Source organism: Adiantum capillus-veneris, chromosome 14 (genome assembly GCF_014529385.1).
Source record: "Adiantum capillus-veneris isolate H3 chromosome 14, ASM1452938v2, whole genome shotgun sequence".
In the NCBI taxonomy this organism is placed as follows: domain Eukaryota; kingdom Viridiplantae; phylum Streptophyta; class Polypodiopsida; order Polypodiales; family Pteridaceae; genus Adiantum; species Adiantum capillus-veneris.
The window spans coordinates 106,796,371-106,814,823 of NC_140944.1; the positions used below are offsets into that span (position 1 = coordinate 106,796,371).

The window sequence follows — 18,453 nt, forward strand, 5'->3', positions numbered from 1 at the left end:
TCTGATCTCTAACTTTTCCCAATGCTTTGCATAACTCACTGGCATTTGTACTAGGCCTATCACCCTCCATGTCTGGCACCAAACCTGCTGTGGGTTTAGGCTTCTTGCCTTTCTGGTCTTCTTTATCATCCAAGTCAGCTGGTCTTTTCCTTTGTGGAAAATTGGTAGCAAATTGATCAGGCTGCTCGAGGGACCAGAAGTCCCGGCTGAATCCTTGTCTTTGGTGGCCTTTTTTGACCCTTGTGATGCTTCAGGAGCCGTTTTCACAAAGGGCTTCGTTGCTGAATTTTTCTTTTGCTGCCCTCCTTTCTCGTTGCTCGGAAACCCACTGTCCTCTCCTTTCAACAAGGCAAGACCAGTATTAGCAACTTCCATGAGCTGGGTGAGGGTAGCCACTTTGTTCTTGGTATAGTAGTCCCGAGGCCCTCTAGGCAGCCCACAACAATATTTCTCTATCTGCTCTGTCAATGGCACAAATCTGTAGGAGGTCACTGAGAGTAATGCTTTACAAAACCTCCGATTGTACTCCAGCAAGCTCTTGCATGTAGCCGAAGTAAGCTGGTGCCAATCTGTCATGATGTTGGCTTCAAATTCATTTGACAGCCAAGCAGATGCAAACATCTGTTTGAAGTAGACCCAAGTGGCAAGTGCGTGTCCTTGCATTAACAATGTCGTCCACCATGTAAGCCGCATTGTCCTTCAAGAAAGTGGCAACTTTCCTGACCTTAGAGGCCTCTGTAAAATTCCCTCCTGCATAAGCTATATCAAACTGCTGGAGGAAAGTGAGAGGCTTTGCTTTATCCTCAAAGCCGCTGAAAGTGCTAAACTTTATAGCTGCACCACCTTCTTTGTAAGATTTCGGCTTTTCTAGTGTCATAAGGAATAGTCTGCAACATGGCATTGTAGTAGGCATCATCGGCACATCTTGGCCATTAACATTTTGCGTCAGAGGTGCCATATCTGGCTGCTGTCCAGAAATACCAGCCATGCCAAAATGACCCTGTGGCACCCTAAACTGGCCTTGGTTGCTATGAATACCCTTGCTGTATGCCGATGCTACCATACATGGGGTTTGGCATCATGCCTTGCATACCCCCAAACACTGTTTCTGGCATGTACGGCTGACTTCCAGGTGCATAACCAGCCATGCTCTGGAACACAGATCCAGCCCTGAAATACCCAGGATGTACCGTGGGTGGTGGAAAAATTGGATGCATTGCCTGGTAACCAGTTCCCTATCCATTCAAGACAGCATGCGGGCTCAGAAAGGTGGCGGGCTGAATTGGCATAACCTGTGGAATAGGCGTCCTAACTACCTGTTCAAGGACGGGAGGAATCTGTTTTGGAGCCCCTGACTCCGCAACATGCGAGTGTTTCCTATCCCGATGAGACGGATGTAGTACTTGGACTTGAGCCTCAACAAGCTCCGTTCGCGGTGTAGGTTGCCTATTTTGCTGTGGCAGTGGTGGCGCCTGCAAGAACTCCATAAAACTTGGGTTCTGCACCGGTTGTGAAAACACATTCACCGTTGCAACTAACTGAGTCTTGAATGCATCATCCTCGAGTTGCCCAATCATAAAGGCCTGTATTGGAGGGACATTCACATCAACAGGAGGTACAAATTGACGTGGCCGTGAGCTCTCGCCAATCTCGAACACCATAGGAATTTCCTGTCTGTCCTTCGAAGAGGAACCCTCCTCCATAATGCCCTTCCCTTTGTCGGCCATAGTGTAATCCCGTGTTCCTGTACTCTGTGTCTTTACCCAAAACAACCGAGGCTCACTTCTTGAGGAAAAAGTGATTGAAGTCCCGACAAAGAAACCTTGAAACCGGCCCGTGGGGCGGTAGGCTTTGGCTTTCACCCGAAACTCTATACTTTATTTTAGACACACAGAGAGAGAGAGAGAGTACTTTGCAAAGGGAACTTGTGACACGAATTAACACTTAAGCATACACACGGCTCGGAAGCTAGAATGCTCCGAGTAGACGCCGACAACCTGTAGGCCCCAAAATTGGCACCACTTTCGGTATTTCTTTATACTTTAAGAGGGTAAACTACAAAGTAGAGTCCTGGGAATTCTTTATCTGTATCCAGCTAGATACCACCTGTTTTGGCAAAATTTCGGCAGCATAACAACCCCAAAACTTGCCAAAAACCAATTCCCCTGCTGGAACTCACTACCACTGGCATAAACCCTCTGATTTCTGCTCAAAAACAGTAAATTCATCACGCTGTATTTACTGGTTTTTGCCCTGTTTTCAGCCCTAAACAGTCCCCGAACTGTCCTCTATCAGTGTGGCACTGTTCCCAATGGTTATGGCGTCCGTATGGCTGAAAAACAGTCAAAATACAGCGCATAACCAGCGCTGAAATCGCACCTATCTGGTGAGGTTATCACCCTCACCGATGCCTGCTTTTGGAGTAGCAGTTAGCTACTCTTGTTCCTGCTTAGAGAGGCTCTTGCCTCAGCAAAAACGCATGTAACCACACAACTGTACATGAGTCAAATGAAGAGCCCTCTTGTGGGGCATCACATTACTGCACGTTGGGAAATAGAGAGAGAGAGCAGTGTGAGGTGTGCAGGACATGACTTCTTGCACCACACTGTACATAAGAGGGAAATCTTGCAATCAATAGCTGTTAACCTGTGGCAGGCAACAAATGAGCCCTTTCCCAACTTAAAAATCAGCGCCCATTTTTCTGCAAGAGGAAAGTGCACCAAATTGTGCCACTTGGCACGTTTATAAGCAATTTCCCGTTTCGGGGTTGCTGCCTAAAAATCTCCCGACTGGTTGTCTAGTTGACTTTGCGGCAGAGTTCTAAAATGTTTCCCTTGTCATTCAGGAGATAATGACGCAAATTTCATGGCCCAAATAGCAGTTCCCTTATTTTTAGTAGATGCTTCCGTTGGGCTCCCACTGGTTTTCTGACCATCTATCCCCATTGGGACCGCATCCAAAAATGCAATGTGGCCCAACTGTCTGGTACTTTCCTTTGGTGACCCACCTTGGCTTTATGATCCATAGGAGAGAGCTCACTACATCAGGGAAGGGAAGTGCTTGGAAACTGGACATATCTCCGCGAAGTTTCCTAAAAAGGCACAGAAACGACAAAACGACAAGGACGACGAAAGGCCTGAGAGTTCAGAGCAGTTGAGGAACGTGGCAGAAAAGGTAGATAAAAAGCAGAACTAGTACCACATTGCGTGGGGCCTGAACCGAATCAAATGGATGAAAGTACAAACTTTGCCGCTTTTGGGGCAAAGTGAATGATCAAGAAGCTCTTTTGAAGGAGCCAAGGCCAACTTTTCTCTTGGAATTGGCGTTTCGATTTGGGAATTACGCCTGATAGGCTGAGGCCACAGGCGGAGGTAGTTCGAGTGGCACCCGGACGGGATGTTGCCATTACACCGAGCATTGGCAAACTTCGTTTGCAATGACAAGCGTGTTTAGGGCACGAGGAGTTTTATGCATTTTCCTTGGAAGGTTGTGACGTTCTACTCGAAATCCCTTGGTACCACAACAACAACGCCGTGGTTGACTACTGGGCCGAGAAAGCGACTTTGACAAATGAAGGGCTCAGAGATTGTACTTGATGAACTTGAGTTTCTTTATTCATTTCTTTTTGGGAGAGAACTGAACGATGGATAAAGATCGAATATGTTTTGACCTGAACAAAAGAACGCCAAGATTTTCTCCGCACTCATGCCGATTGCTTTTTAGAGGGCCTGTCAGGCGAGTTACCGCCTGCTCGTCCTGAAGATCATACTATTGATCTGATACTTGGAAGCACACCACCGAATATAACCGGCCTATACAACGTAGAGGGCGGTACTATTTCAATTACCTGTTAACTTTACACAGAGCATTGAGAAGGGAAGAGAACACAGTTGCGTCCAACGACTAGAATGTCACTGCGCACACGAGACCGACACCCTGTAGGCCCCAAAGACTGGCACCCCTTTCGGTATTTCTTTATTCAAATTAAGGTAGACGATCCGACCACTTAGCACAAGCTTTCACAAAGATGTCCAAACTTGGCGAGGGCTGAAAACGCAGGTTTTTGACCGGATTTCGACAGCATAACGGTGCAAAAACCCCTACAGGTCAAAAACACCTGTCTAGGACAGATTCCCTCGATATCTGGAAGCTTTCTGGTGAGCTGTCACAGAAATTCAGCGGGCTGTAATTCTCTGTTTTTCATTGCCGGGAGCCCAAAAGCCTGTACACGCATCCCAAGGCTCTCACGAGGCTCCCCCGATGTTCCCTTGCAGTTTAGGTGCGAAACCCTAAACCTGCAAAAAAACACAGCAGGCTGTAATTCCCTGTTTCGGATCGTTTTTAGCGGAGCGAACACGCCTACGCGTGTCCCAAGGGCTCCCGCACGCAATGGGACAGTTCCCCTGTGAATTGGACGAGTTTTCACGCGCGAAAACTCTCCAAACTCGCAATCTTTCGTGATGGAACTGTGCGTACCTGTGGGGGATTAGCAATTAGCTAATCCGGTTCCTGTTCAGAAGGCTCTTGCCTTGGCAAACGCGCATAAACCCCCAGAACTGTACATAGGTCAAATGAGAAGCCCACTAGTGGGGCATAACATACTGTACGTAGGGGAGAAAGAGAGCAATATGTAGCGTGCGGGGCATCACTCCCGTCACCATACTGTGCATAGAGGGCAAGGTAAGCATTCCATAGCTTCTGTACCTGCTACAATCCACCTGAGGCTGAAAATGGCGCCCCCTTTGTTGATATGCAGCTCGTTTTTGCCTCCCAGAGTGGCAGAATCGCTCACAGGCCGACACGTCGCCCATTTTTCGAGTTTGGGCTTTCCTTGCTAAAAATATCTCAACTGGTGCGTCAGTTGACTTGGCAGCAGAGCAATAAAATGTTCCCCTTGTCATTCCAGAGCTAATGACGCGAACACATTTTCCGGTCAAAAATAGCAGTTCCCTAAATTTTAGGACATGCTTCCATGGCGTCCCTATCGGTCTCCTGACCATCATTGAAGACTACCATTTGACCAACATCTACAATGTGGGTTAATTTACTGGCCCCTTTCAACTTGTAAAGTTGCAATGACTTGACGAGTGGCCCAGATTCCAGTTTGGCGCACACGAGCTTCCATACTCATCAGAATTCAGTGCTAACTGGCCCGGGCAGTCCCTGTCTGACCGACCTAGATCCCCGATGTGAGAAACCCATTTGGCTGCAGCCGTTTCACACTGGCCATGCAATGTCCACTTGCACCTTTTCAAGGGTTGCGAGACAAACAAGTAAAAATAAAATAAATATATTTAATACTTATTTACGGAAGGCAACAGGAAAAATACACCTCCTGGTGACACACCCCACCCTTGAAATACTGCAAGCGACCTCGCTTGCATGCCAATAATACATGCAGATATCTCCTGATATCACATATATTCTATGATGGGAATCCAAGATATACATGCTTCCGGAAATGTAGCGTTGGACGATCAAACAATCCCACCAACCTGGCTACGACACATATATCAAGCATAGAAGTCTTCTAGTGTACTCTTGAGCGCAAACTTCTCTAGCTAAATTCTGTATGGAAAGAGTAGATACAATTGCTTAACTACACTCTTGAGCATCATGAACCATGCTCTTGCCTTGCTCCAAAAAGGTTGCATCAAGTCACTGTGGGTTCCATTTGAAAGGCTTCAAGACACAATTGCAATAGCTGAGGTGAATCAAGCAATTGAGACTCTTCCATCCATTTGGCATCTAATGATGGATAGTTCTTGAACTTCACCAAATAGCGTCTTGCAACTTTTCCTCTAACCTTTCTTTCTTTATGTGCCAATATCTGTTCAGGAACAAGGATTTCATCCAATTCTTCCACTTCGGGTTGTTCCTCATCAAGCATATTCTCTGGCACATCACCAACAAAGGGTCTTAGAAGACTGACATGAAAAGCATTATGTATTTTCCAGCCTTCTGGTAGCTTTAACCTGTAAGCTACATCACTGATCTTTTCTGAAATCTGAAAAGGACCATAATATCGCATAGTGAGCTCAGGAAACAAGCGTTCCTTGCCTTTCCTTTTCCTTAACCTGGCCTTTTCAAAGCGCAAAAGTACCCAATCACCAAGTGAAAATACAAGTTCACGACGTTGACGATCAGCAGCTTTCTTTTGCTTAGCCTGAGTCTTCTCAAGAGCAATCTTTATCTTCCTGTATGTTTCATCCATATCTTGCACATACTTGTCTGCCTCAAATATCTTGTGCTTAGTCTGCAAAATGGGTGGGACTTTCTTTCCTCCTTCCACTATCTCAAATGGTGCCTTACCTGTTGATGTATGCACAGTGTTATTGTAAGCATATTCAACCAATGGGAGATGGTGTTCCCAAATTGCCTTGTGCTCTGAGACATAACATTTGAGTAGGTCCAAGACAGTAGAATTTGCCTCTTCTGACTGTCCATCAGTTTGCGGATGAAACGAAGAAGAGAACTTGAGCGTAGTGCCCATGTTCTCAAACAATGCCTTCCAGAAAAGACTCGTCATACGTGGATCCTTGTCACTGACAATTGACTGAGGCATCCCATGATATTTAAAGATATTGCTCATGAATATCTTGACCATGTGTTGTGGCTTTATCTTCTTCCTAACAGGAATGAAATGGGCCTGCTTACTGAACCTACAAATGATAGTCCAAATCCCATCATTTCCTGTTTGCGTCCTTGGAAGATCAAAGATAAAGTCCATTGCTATACTTTCCCATGGCCTATCAGGGATCGGCAATGGCTGCAACAATCCCGGTTGCTTTTGTCTGTCAAATTTGACTTTTTGGCATACTAAGCATGATCTTACAAATGTGTCAACATCTTGACGCAAAGCTGGCCAATAGAAGAATGCCTCAACCCCTTTCACTGTCGCATCAATTCCACGATGCCCAGCATAAGGTGGAGCATGACTTTCCATCAAAATCTTTGGCCGTAACTGTTTAGTAACGCATAACTTTCCATGCATCATGAGAAAGTCATTCTTAAGCATATAGTGCTCATGATGTTGCCCATCAACAAGCTGGTCATAGATCCTTGCAAAATCTGAATCTTCAGCATATTGTGTCTTCATTTCGTCTAGTTCACAATGGTACGGAATTGACACTGTTGAAATTTGGGGCTTTCGTGACAACGCATCAGCCACCACGTTCTTTTTCCCTTGCACATGCACAATCTGAAAATGGAACATTGACAAGATGTTTGCCCATCGCATGTGCTTCTCAGACAACTTCGTCTGTGTAAGAAAATATCGCAAGGTTTGATGATCTGTTTGGACAACAAAATCAGCCCCTAGCAAGTAGTGTTTCCAACTAGTGAGAGCATGAATTACTGCCAGCAATTCTTTCTCATAGACTTGCAACTTCCTTTCAGTCTTCAAAAGAATTCTGCTCTCATATGCGACTACTCGGCCATTCTGCATTAAAACTGCACCAAGACTATGGCCACACGCATCACATTGAACCACAAAAGGTTTAGAAAGATCTGGCAAAATAATTACCGGATCTGAAGTCAGCTTCTCTTTCAAGTGTTTGAACGCTAAAATTTCCTTGGCTTTCCACTTGAAAGTAACTCCTTTTCCTTGTAGTGCATGGAGTGGAGAAGCAATCTCAGCAAAATTTCGGATGAACCTCCTGTAATAGGAACATAAGCCTAGAAAGCTTCGAATGTCATGTACGGAGTTCAAGTCTGGCCATGACCTAATTGCTTCCACTTTAGCGGGATCCATGCGTACCCCATCCTTTGAAACAATGTGCCCAAGGAAGTGAATTTCTTGCAAAAAGAACTCACTTTTCTTCGCATTGATGAGTAGCCTATTCTTGCGTAGCTCATTGAAAACTGCGGTCAAGTGATCCCTATGCTCCTCTTCAGACTTTGAGTAGACAATCATGTCATCAAAGAAGGTACCCACGAAGTTTCTATGTGGTCTAAAAATTATGTCCATCATTCTATTAAATGTGGCAGGAGCATTTGTGAGACCAAATGGCATGACAAGAAACTCATAGAGACCAAATGTTGTCCTGAACGCAGTCTTATGGACATCTTTTGGTCTAATGCGTATCTGATGATACCGTCTATTCTTGTAAACAATGACGCTCCCTCAAGCCGATCAAGAATGTCATCTATCCTCGGTATGGGGAACCTGTTCTTGATAGTATTCTTATTCAAGGCGCGATAGTCAATGCACATGCGCCATGAACCATCCTTCTTCTGCACTAAGAGTACAGGCGAACAAAAAGGGGATGAACTGGGCTGAATCATCCCCTTCTCTAAAAGCTCGTTGACCTGACCCATAATCTCTTTCTGCTGGGCTGCACTAACCCTGTATGGTGGTCTATTCGGTGGACTAGAACCTGGCACAAGATCTATAGTATGATCCTCAGGTCTCTCAGGAGGTAACTCCCCTGGCAAAGAGTCCGAAAAACAATCACTGAAACCACTCAAAAAAGTTGACCTGTCTTTATCTAAGGTAGACAAATTAGATACAACTTGAGGTACTTCTTTTGCAAAGATCAAGTACGCAGAAAGATGATTCTTTATTACAGATGAAATAGCAAAAGCAGAAACAACTGGAACAGACTCGCCTCTAAGCTTTACATCAATGGCATGAGTCTTTCCTCTATGTACAAGGGTAATCTTTTTGTTGTAAGTATCCACCATAGCATGCAACCTGTAACACCATGGGATACCCAATAACACATCACAGCCCTCAAGCGGCATAATATGAAATTCTTCCACATCCACATAGCTCTGAATGTGCAGACGAAGCTTTCCCAGAATGGGAGTAACAGGCTCTGAATGTCCTGGGCATGCCAAACCTGCTTCCCTTGTCATACCCATCTCCTCTGCACGAATGCCCAACTTTGATGCCAATTCTGGTGATATGAAATTTGCATGGGCTCCTGGATCAAAGAAAACCAGTACTGTCTGGTCTCTAACTTTGCCCCAAGCTCTACACAGCTCCGTGGCATCTGTGTTTGGTTGATCTCCAACCAAATCTAAAACAAGTCTTGCACTCGGCTTTGGCTTCTTCCCTTTATGGTCTGACTGGTCATCCTTATCCTGTGACTTCTTCTGTGGGCACTCATTTGCAAAGTGTCCTTCCTGTTCACAAATGTAGCATTTCTTGGCCTCCCTAAGAGCTTTCCTTTCTTGAAAAGTTTTGCCAGAAAAATGCCTTTTTTGTCCTTGTCCTCGTTCCGAAGAAGATTTAGACTGCTTCTTGGACGTATCAGCTTCTTCAGTGGAGGGCTTCTTTGCAAGAGATTCAGAAGGCTTTGCTTCAACATTGCCCTTGGCTGAAAACTGTTTGCCCTGGGCCCCTTTCTTGTGGCTATTAAATCCATCGAAACCTCCCTTCGACAGATTGTCTGCCACTCTTGCATTCTCTATCAATTGAAACATATTCATGACAGTAGTCTTTGTGCAGTAGTCCCTGATTTTCTTGGGCAATCCGCAACAGTACTTCTCAATTTGTTCTGACAAAGGCACAAACCTGTAAGAGGTGACTGGCAACAGTGCAACCCAAAACTTTTTATTGTACTCTTCCAGATTCGCACACTGTTTAGCATTCAACTCGTGCCATTCTGTCATCACATCCACTTCAAAAGTGTTTGTCAACTATGCAGGCGCAAAAAGCTGTTTGAATTGGACCCACGTTGTTGGGGCTTGACCCTGGTTCAACAATGCGGTCCACCATTGGAGCGCATTCCCTTTCAAGAAAGTGGCAGCCTTGCGTATCTTTGAAGATTCCGTGAAGTTTCCTCCAGCATAAGCTGCATCGAATTGCTGTATGAAGGTCAAAGCCTTCAATTGGTCCTCAGTTCCTCTGAAAGTTTCAAACTTCACTCCCTGCCCACCTTCCTTGTAATCCTTAGGTTGACTCAAAGGAGCCACATTATCATAAACAGGTGCCTGTAACAGTGGTGCTCCATGAGTGTTCATTCCAGCACTCGCATCAACTGTTTTCCCTGTCATATCTGCATTTTGTATGTGTGGCTGCGAAAAACCAGCCATACCAAATTGTGTTCCAGCCACTCGAAACTCGCCATAGGCACGCTGAAAACCAGGTTGGACACCCATGTTCGCGTACATAGGGTTACCCATGCGTGTTTGCATTGTCCCGAACACATTCCCTGGCATATAACCTGTGGAAGGTCCAACCATAGCTTGAAACACTGAACCACCTCCAAAATAACCAGGATAAGTATTAGGTAATGGAAGGGTCTGACGCATAGCCTGTTCATTGCTCCCTTGAACATTCACAAACGGTTCCTGTCCAGCTAAAGCAAGTTGCTTTGGATCATTGGACACCGCTAGTTGCTCAACCACATGGGCTTTCCCTCGAGTATCATGAGTCCTCTGCGCATTGGAAATCTCCTTTTCCTGCAACGGCTCAGTCATGCCCTGTGTAGGAGGCTGAAAACCCTGTGTCGGAGCCTGTAAGAATTCCTGCATCCTTGGGTTGTTAGCCAACTGCCGAAACATGTCCATGCAACAACGCAGTTGAGTTCTAAACAACCTGTCCTCTTCTTGAAGAGTTGAAGGAATTTTCTCTGTGCCATGTGAGGAAGATCCCTCTTCAGGTACTTGGTCTCTCTTCTCTGCCATATCGACAAGCTCTGTGTTGCTTTCACCCACAACAATCCACGCTGCACTTTTTGAAGAAAAAGTGACTATTCCGTCGATGGAACCATATAACCGGCCTATACAACGTAGAGGGCGGTACTATTTCAATTACCTGTTAACTTTACACAGAGCACTGACAAGGGAAGAGAACACAGTTGCGTCCAGCGACTAGAATGTCACTGCGCACACGAGACCGACACCCTGTAGGCCCCAAAGACTGGCGCCCCTTTCGGTATTTCTTTATTCAAATTAAGGTAGACGATCCGACCACTTAGCACAAGCTTTCACAAAGATGTCCAAACCTGGCGAGGGCTGAAAACGCAGGTTTTCGACCGGATTTCGACAGCATAACGGCGCAAAAACCCCTGCAAGTCAAAAACACCTGTCTAGGACGGATTCCCTCGATATCTGGAAGCTTTCTGGTGAGCTGTCACAGAAATTCAGCGGGCTGTAATTCTCTGTTTTTCACTGCCGGGAGCTCAAAAGCCTGTACACGCATCCCAAGGCTCTCACGAGGCTCCCCCGATGTTCCCTTGCAGTTTAGGTGCGAAACCCTAAACCTGCAGAAAAACACAGCAGGCTGTAATTCCCTGTTTCGGATCGTTTTTAGCGGAGGGAACACGCCTACGCGTGTCCCAAGGGCTCCCGCACGCAATGGGACAGTTCCCCTGTGAATTGGACGAGTTTTCACGCGAGAAAACTCTCCAAACTCGCAATCTTTCGTGATGGAACTGTGCGTACCTGTGGGGGATTAGCAATTAGCTAATCCGGTTCCTGTTCAGAAGGCTCTTGCCTTGGCAAACGCGCATAAACCCCCAGAACTGTACATAGGTCAAATGAGAAGCCCACTAGTGGGGCATAACATACTGTACGTAGGGGAGAAAGAGAGCAATATGTAGCGTGCGGGGCATCACTCCCGTCACCATACTGTGCATAGAGGGCAAGGTAAGCATTCCATAGCTTCTGTACCTGCTACAATCCACCTGAGGCTGAAAATGGCACCCCCTTTGTTGATATGCAGCTCGTTTTTGCCTCCCAGAGTGGCAGAATCGCTCACAGGCTGACACGTCGCCCAATTTCCGAGTTTGGGCTTTCCCTGCTAAAAATATCTCAATTGGTGCGTCAGTGGACTTGGCAGCAGAGCAATAAAATGTTCCCCTTGTCATTCCAGAGCTAATGATGCGAACAGATTTTCCGGCAAAAATAGCAGTTCCCTAAATTTTAGGACATGCTTCCATGGCGTCCCTATCGGTCTCCTGACCATCATTGAAGACTACCATTTGACCAACATCTACAATGTGGGTTAATTTACTGGCCCCTTTCAACTTATAAAGTTGCAGTGAATTGACGAGTGGCCCAGATTCGAGTTTGGCGTACACGAGCTTCCATACTCATCAGAATTCAGTGCTAGCTGGCCCGGGCAGTCCCTGTCTGACCGACCTAGATCCCCGATGTGAGAAACCCATTTGGCTGCAGTCGGTTCACATTGGCCATGCAATGTCCACTTGCACCTTTTCAAGGGTTCCGGGACAAACAAGTAAAAATAAAATAAATATATCTAATACTTATTTATGGAAGGCAACAGGAAAAATACACCTCCTAGTGACACCGAACCGGCCACCTTACCGTGTGAGCCGAGCACAAAACGAAGAGATTATGAACCAAGTGAAAGACCTCTTGGAAAAGGGTGTTGTCCAGCCTAGTACTTCACCGTATTACTCTCCAGTGTTGTTGGTTTTGAAGAAAGACGGATCTTGGAGAATGTGCATCGATTATAGAGCTCTCTACAAAATCACCATCAAGAATAGATTTCCGATTCCTAGGATTGATGATATACTCAATAGATTACAGGGATCCTCGTGCTTTAGCAGGATTGATTTGAAGAGTGGATATCATCAGATCCGAATCGCGCCGGGAGACGTCTACAAGACAACCTTTCGGACGACTTTTGGGTTATTTAAGTTTTTGGTGATGCCTTTTGGCTTAACCAATGCTCCTGCGACATTTAACCGGATGATGGACATGATTTTTTGAGAGTACATGCTATTTGTTGGCACTTCCTTTGACGATATCATCGTTTTCTCCAAGAATGAGGCAGAACATAGAGATCATTTGCTTCAGGTCTTTCATGCATTACGAGATCACAAGTTAGTGATTAATGCGAAGAAAAGTGAATTTTTCTTAACAGAGATACACTTTTTGGGACACATTGTGTCGGCAGGCAGGAGTGCAAATGGATCCGGCCAAGATAGAGACTATCCATGATTGGCCCGATTTGAAGAATGTCCATGAAGTTAGAAGCTTCTAGGGATTGTGTTTGTACTACAGGCGGTTCATTTGAAAGTTTGCAGCGGTTGCTTCTCCTTTGCATCTCTTGACACAGAAAGGAGTCCCTTTCTCGTGGGGATCCACATAGGTGATTGCCTTTCAGACTTTGAAAGAGAAATTGACCGCGGGACCAATTTTGACTTTGGCGGACTTACAGAAGTCATTTGAAGTATATTGTGATGCTTGTGGTCGTAGTCTGGGTGCGGTCTTAATGCAAGAAGGCCATGTCATTGCTTACGAGAGCCGATTGTTCTCAAGGCCAGAAATGACAGCATAGAGTTATAAGAAAGAGCTTTTGGTGGTTATCCATGCTCTAATTAGCGGCGGCAACATTACCTACTCGGAGCGGATTTTACTGTCTTTACAGACCATTAGAGTTTGTGGTACTTCTTGTCACAGAAGCAGCTATCTGAAAAGCAGATGCGGTGGGCAAACATCTTGTCACAGTTTCACTTCCAGATTGTCCATGTTCAGGGACAAAAGATTGTGGTGGCATATGCTTTGTCTCGAAAGCCGTTGGTTCTGGCTATTTCCGTGATACATCATAGGAGCTTCGAGGATATGGTTGACCAGTATGCCATGGATACGGATTTTGCAGACGTTTTCACACGGATCCGGCATGGAGAGATAGTAGCGGGATATTCCATTCGGGATGGCTACTTGATGAGCAAAACCATGTTGTGCATTACACAGCCGTTGAGGGAAAAGGTTATGACCGAATGCCACTGTCCACCTTTTACGGGTCACCGCGGCATTGCTACCACCATGAAAGGGGTAGAGAGATACTTCTTTTGGTCGAGACTCAAAAAGGATGTGGAAGAGTTGTGAGTAGTTGCTTGGTATGCCAGAAGGTCAAGTTTTACGGACATAAAGCACAGGGATTGTTACAGCATTTGCCCATACCCACCCGCCCATGGAAAAGTATTGCAATGGATTTCATTTTTGATCTCTCGAGAACACAGAGTGGTCACGATGGTATCTGGACTGTTATTGGCAGATTTAGCAAGTAGGTTCATTTCATTCCAGTGAAGAAAACAGTCAAGCCGGATCACTTAGCGAGACTGTCTGTGGCCCAGATTTTCAGATTACATGGCATGCCTGAGACGATTGTCTCCGACAGGGACCCCAGATTTACGAGTTTGTTTTAGAAGGCAATTTGGGAGAACATTGGCACGAGGTTGCAGTTCTCGTCATCTTTCCACCGGCAGATTGACGAGCAATCTGAGATTGCCAATTGAGTGGTTTTAGATTTATTGAAGTCTTATATCTCGGATCAGAAGACTCAATGGGAAAAGTATCCACCTTTGGTGGAATTTGCCTACAGTAACACGATACACTCTTCGACGAAGAAGGTGCCATTTGAGATTGTTGAAGGTGCTACGAAGGTTCCACTCTTCCTAAGCACGAAAGATAAGATTTTTGAAGCGGATGAGTATATGCGCGACTTAGACACGGCTTTTGCCAAGGTCCGCGAGGCTTTGTAGAAATCTCAAGAACGACAGAAAAAGGCAGTGGATCGCCATCGTTGTGATTTGAAATTGAAGGAGGATGATTGGGTGCTCTTATGTTTTGAGAAGGCATGCCTGAGAAAGAAAAAGGGAAAGGAGATGGTTTTTCCAAAGCTTAGTATGCGATACTACGGACCTTTCTAGATCTCTGAAAAGATCAATGATGTCTCCTTCCGACTGAAACTGCCTGACACTTGGAGGATTCACAATGCATTTCATGTGAGTCTCTTGAAACCTTTTCAAGGTGATGTGCCTGACGATGGGGAGCCCGATGAGCAACCCGAAGTGGAGGAAAACGAGGAGATTCTTGTTCCTGAACAAATTTTGGCACATTAAAGACACAAAGAATAAAGGTAAAGGCCGAAGGCGGTTCTTGGTTAAATTCAAGAACTATGCTGCATTGGATGCGAAGTGGATGGAGGAGGAGGACCTAGCAGATACTCCTCAGATTGTGAAACTTTACCTCGAAGCTTTTGGTTTAGCATAGTCTATTCCAAATGGAACCCAGAATTCAACTTGGCCAGAGATGTGGTGTAGTGGGATGCACAAGAGGGGAGTTACTCCGCTCCTTTGTCAACAGATGCCTTGATTTTTGTATACTAGAGTCACTAATGTTTCTTTGAGCTTCAGAGATACTGAGAGTTGACAGTATTCTACTGTATGACTTTATGAAATGGAATTCCGGAATATGAAACTGATTTGTTCTTGACTTGTTTTTAAGTGCAGGAACTGATAGACTAAATGACTGCAGCATTTTGGTCTAATTGATCTCGAATAGACATGGTTGCAATAGGGGTTAGTCAATCGGACATCTATGAGGTCCCGACTGGATCTCTAGATGCGATTGCTAGCTACATTGCTGATAAATCATGGTCTAAGATCCGAACGAATGTTGAATGTCATGTGATGTCCTATGATGTCGAGTGATGTCTTGTGATGTCATGTGATGTGATTGTCGATTGGTACATGTGCTAGATGTGTGCTCTTAGTACGTAGGTACTAACAGCCAGTGTCTGCTAAGACGGTTTATGGCCTCTGTTTGTTTTGCATGCGTAATCGAGGGTGATTACAATGCTTTCAAGAGGGGGGTATGTCACAAAGTGATGACGTGGCTGTCCGCTCTACTGAAACCCTAACCCTAAAAATCTGAAACCCTAATTCTGCTGAAACCTTAACCCTGAAATCAAAAACCCTAACCCTAACCTAACCCTAATCCTGAATTTTGCTGATGTGGCAGTTGACACGTGGCAGTTGTACGGATCTGCGTGATTTGCGCTGGCAGCTTTTTGACAGATTTTGAGCCATGCTTTTTTCCATGCAATTGTTGAGAGAGAAAGAGGGAACCTCTTTGCTTTATTTGACTATGCAAGAGAGAAAGAAAGAGAAAAAAGCCTCTTTGCTTTATTTTAGCAAGAGAAAGAGAAACTGCTTTATTTTTGCAAAGTTTTTGAGCTTTTGATTTTCAGCTTTTGGGGCTCTGCTTTTGGCATCCCTTGTACTCTTTAAATAAGTGGGTAAGCCACTCACAACTCAGAGCATCTGGACGCAGAGTCTGAGTGTGAACTCCTATCCGCACTCTTGTACTTTGAACTCATATTAATACAAAAAGAAATATCAAAAGGGGCGCCAGTCTTTGGGGCCAATATCTCTAGGCACGGAACTTCGCCGGGCCAGTGTGAATCAATTGTGAACTGTGAACTGTTTTGAAGTGGTTATTTGGTGCTGTCGCGGTAGATTCTTGACTTGGAGTGTCCAACTTTGTTACAACTACCTTATCTTTCCATTGTGCACTAAGTAATACTACTCTCTGTTGTGTGCCTTGAGCTTCTTCGTCTTCTTCAAGCTGTGTGTGTTTCCCTGCAACTCTACTTCCAACAATTACACATGGTAATAAACTCGCCCAAGGGACTAGATTTGGTCCTCTTGACCCCAGGAAACCCTAGGAACAGGGACCATGTCTACAAGTGACACGTGCAATAAGTGAAGGAATCAACGGTTAGGGGTGTGCATGAGGGGCAGGAGGATCTTGGATGTTGAATCGCCCCAGCAGGGGCCACACAGTGGGGCAGGACTTAGTACGTTCTACAAACGCATCGTTTTCAAGATGTTGTGATAGGTGAGATGGATAGGATGTGGCCTTGGAGGTGGAGGGCGGGGGTTCAACCTTGTCATCATATAGCTGGGGTCTTAACCTTTTTCTCGCCAATCCAAGGTGCCTCATAGCTGCCCGAGTGCCATTGATCCCTCGATTGGCCCGTGTCACTTGTGGTTGAGGCCAGCCTACTTGGGTGGGGAAATACGTTGCTCGTACCACCGGAAAAGGTACATCTACCTCAAATGCGATCGGGTACAGCCACGAAATAGCCCTTACTCCCTAAATTGCTCTTGAGAGCCACAACCGGACACAAGATGAACTCTAGCAGTAATGACATGAGTAGGGATCCGCGTTATGCAGGAATGCCTTCAAGGTTGAGTTTCTGTTAAAGTCAAATGAACTTAATTCACACAAGCTTGTCTTGTTTTCTTACCTCTTTTGCTTGATTTGTTTTCCTGGACTTGTTATTGTATATTATTAAGTTGAATACGAGTCTTCTTTCTAGTTAAGCAAGTTTCTTGATTTATTAGTTTGGTAGGTCAGATCTGACCTCATAAATTCTGTTTGCTTACATTTATTAAAGCTTATGATTCAAATTGCAGGGGGATGAACTTCAAGTTAAAGTCAACAAGATAACCTCCACAAGGACGCAGCTTCCTTACGAGTACTACTCATTGGGTTATTGCAAACCTCCAAAGGTTGTAAATTCTGCTGAAAACCTAGGGGAGGTTTTAAGGGGTGATCGCATCGAGAATTCTCCCTACCTGGTAACTACATGCATTTAGCTCGATGCTCTTCTTTTTCATGTTTTGGCTTGATTGTTATTGGAGCCCATTGTTTGGTTGAGCAAGAAGTTAAAAGGGGATAAACCTCCCCCCCCCCTCTCTCTCTCTCTCTCTCTCTCTCTCTCTCTCTCTCTCTCTCTGTCTCTCTTCTGAGATTTTGTGGCTTCTTTTTTGAAGAGAGAAAAGGTAATTTATATCAAGTAAAGTCATATTTTGTAATTTCTTGGCATGGGAGCCTTTGTTCTCATCTTCTTACTATGTGGTTATGGCAGTTCCATATGAGAGACGATAAGCTATGTTTGGTGGCTTGTAAAATTGACAAGCTAGATTCTGCAACCGCAAAGAACATTAGAGAAAAGATAGATGAAGAGTACAGAGTTAACATGTAATTTTTTTGGAGCTGTGGCTATGCTAGTATGATGGTTAAGGTATTTGTTAGTCTGATTTGTGATTTTGTTGCTCCAGGATTTTGGATAACCTACCTGTGGCCATGTCTACAGTGGGTCCTGACGGTACTGTCACAAAATTCTATGAGCATGGTTTCCCTGTTGGAAGTAAGGAGATTGTTGCGGACGTGAGTAAAAAGGCATTCTATCTTATCTTTCTTGGAAATGCTTGCCTTTAATGTGTAAAACTTTTGCCATTGTCAACACAGAGAGATGAACAGAAGTATGTCATCTTCAACCATCTTGCTTTCACAGTTTTTTACCACAAAGACGGTGAAAGTAAGGCCTCTCGTGTGGTTGGTTTTGAAGTCACTCCATACAGGTATACCTATTTCTTTTTACTTTACATTCGTGTTCTTCAGACTTCAATGCATACTTTTTGTTGCTTCTGCACGTAAAAGGTGCTTTTGTGTGCTTTGCCCCTTGTGCTATACATGATAATATGCAATAAATGTTTTTTGACGTTTAGCCGGACAAGGCCTAGGATCTGGTGACAAGTAATGCCATGAGTTTTCTGCATTTAGCGACACAACCACTTTTCTCCTCTATTTAGTTTTTGATAAAAAAAATCAGTTAATAATACTGTATACAGATTGATTAGATATCTTTGTAGTTTGTATCAAAGAGGACTTATTTTT

General features: G+C 44.8%; 1 protein-coding gene across 1 annotated transcript in view; it reads left to right on the top strand.

The window, feature by feature from the left end:
- LOC147442906 (transmembrane 9 superfamily member 7-like) overlaps positions 1 to 18,453 on the top strand; it is an 81,661-nt gene that overhangs the window by 60,248 nt on the left and 2,960 nt on the right. The window contains exons 2-5 of the mRNA XM_086528898.1: positions 17,187 to 17,351; positions 17,642 to 17,754; positions 17,835 to 17,943; positions 18,025 to 18,137. Of these exons, the coding sequence (XP_086385024.1) occupies positions 17,187 to 17,351; positions 17,642 to 17,754; positions 17,835 to 17,943; positions 18,025 to 18,137 (500 nt within the window). The remainder of the gene's footprint in view (positions 1 to 17,186; positions 17,352 to 17,641; positions 17,755 to 17,834; positions 17,944 to 18,024; positions 18,138 to 18,453) is intronic.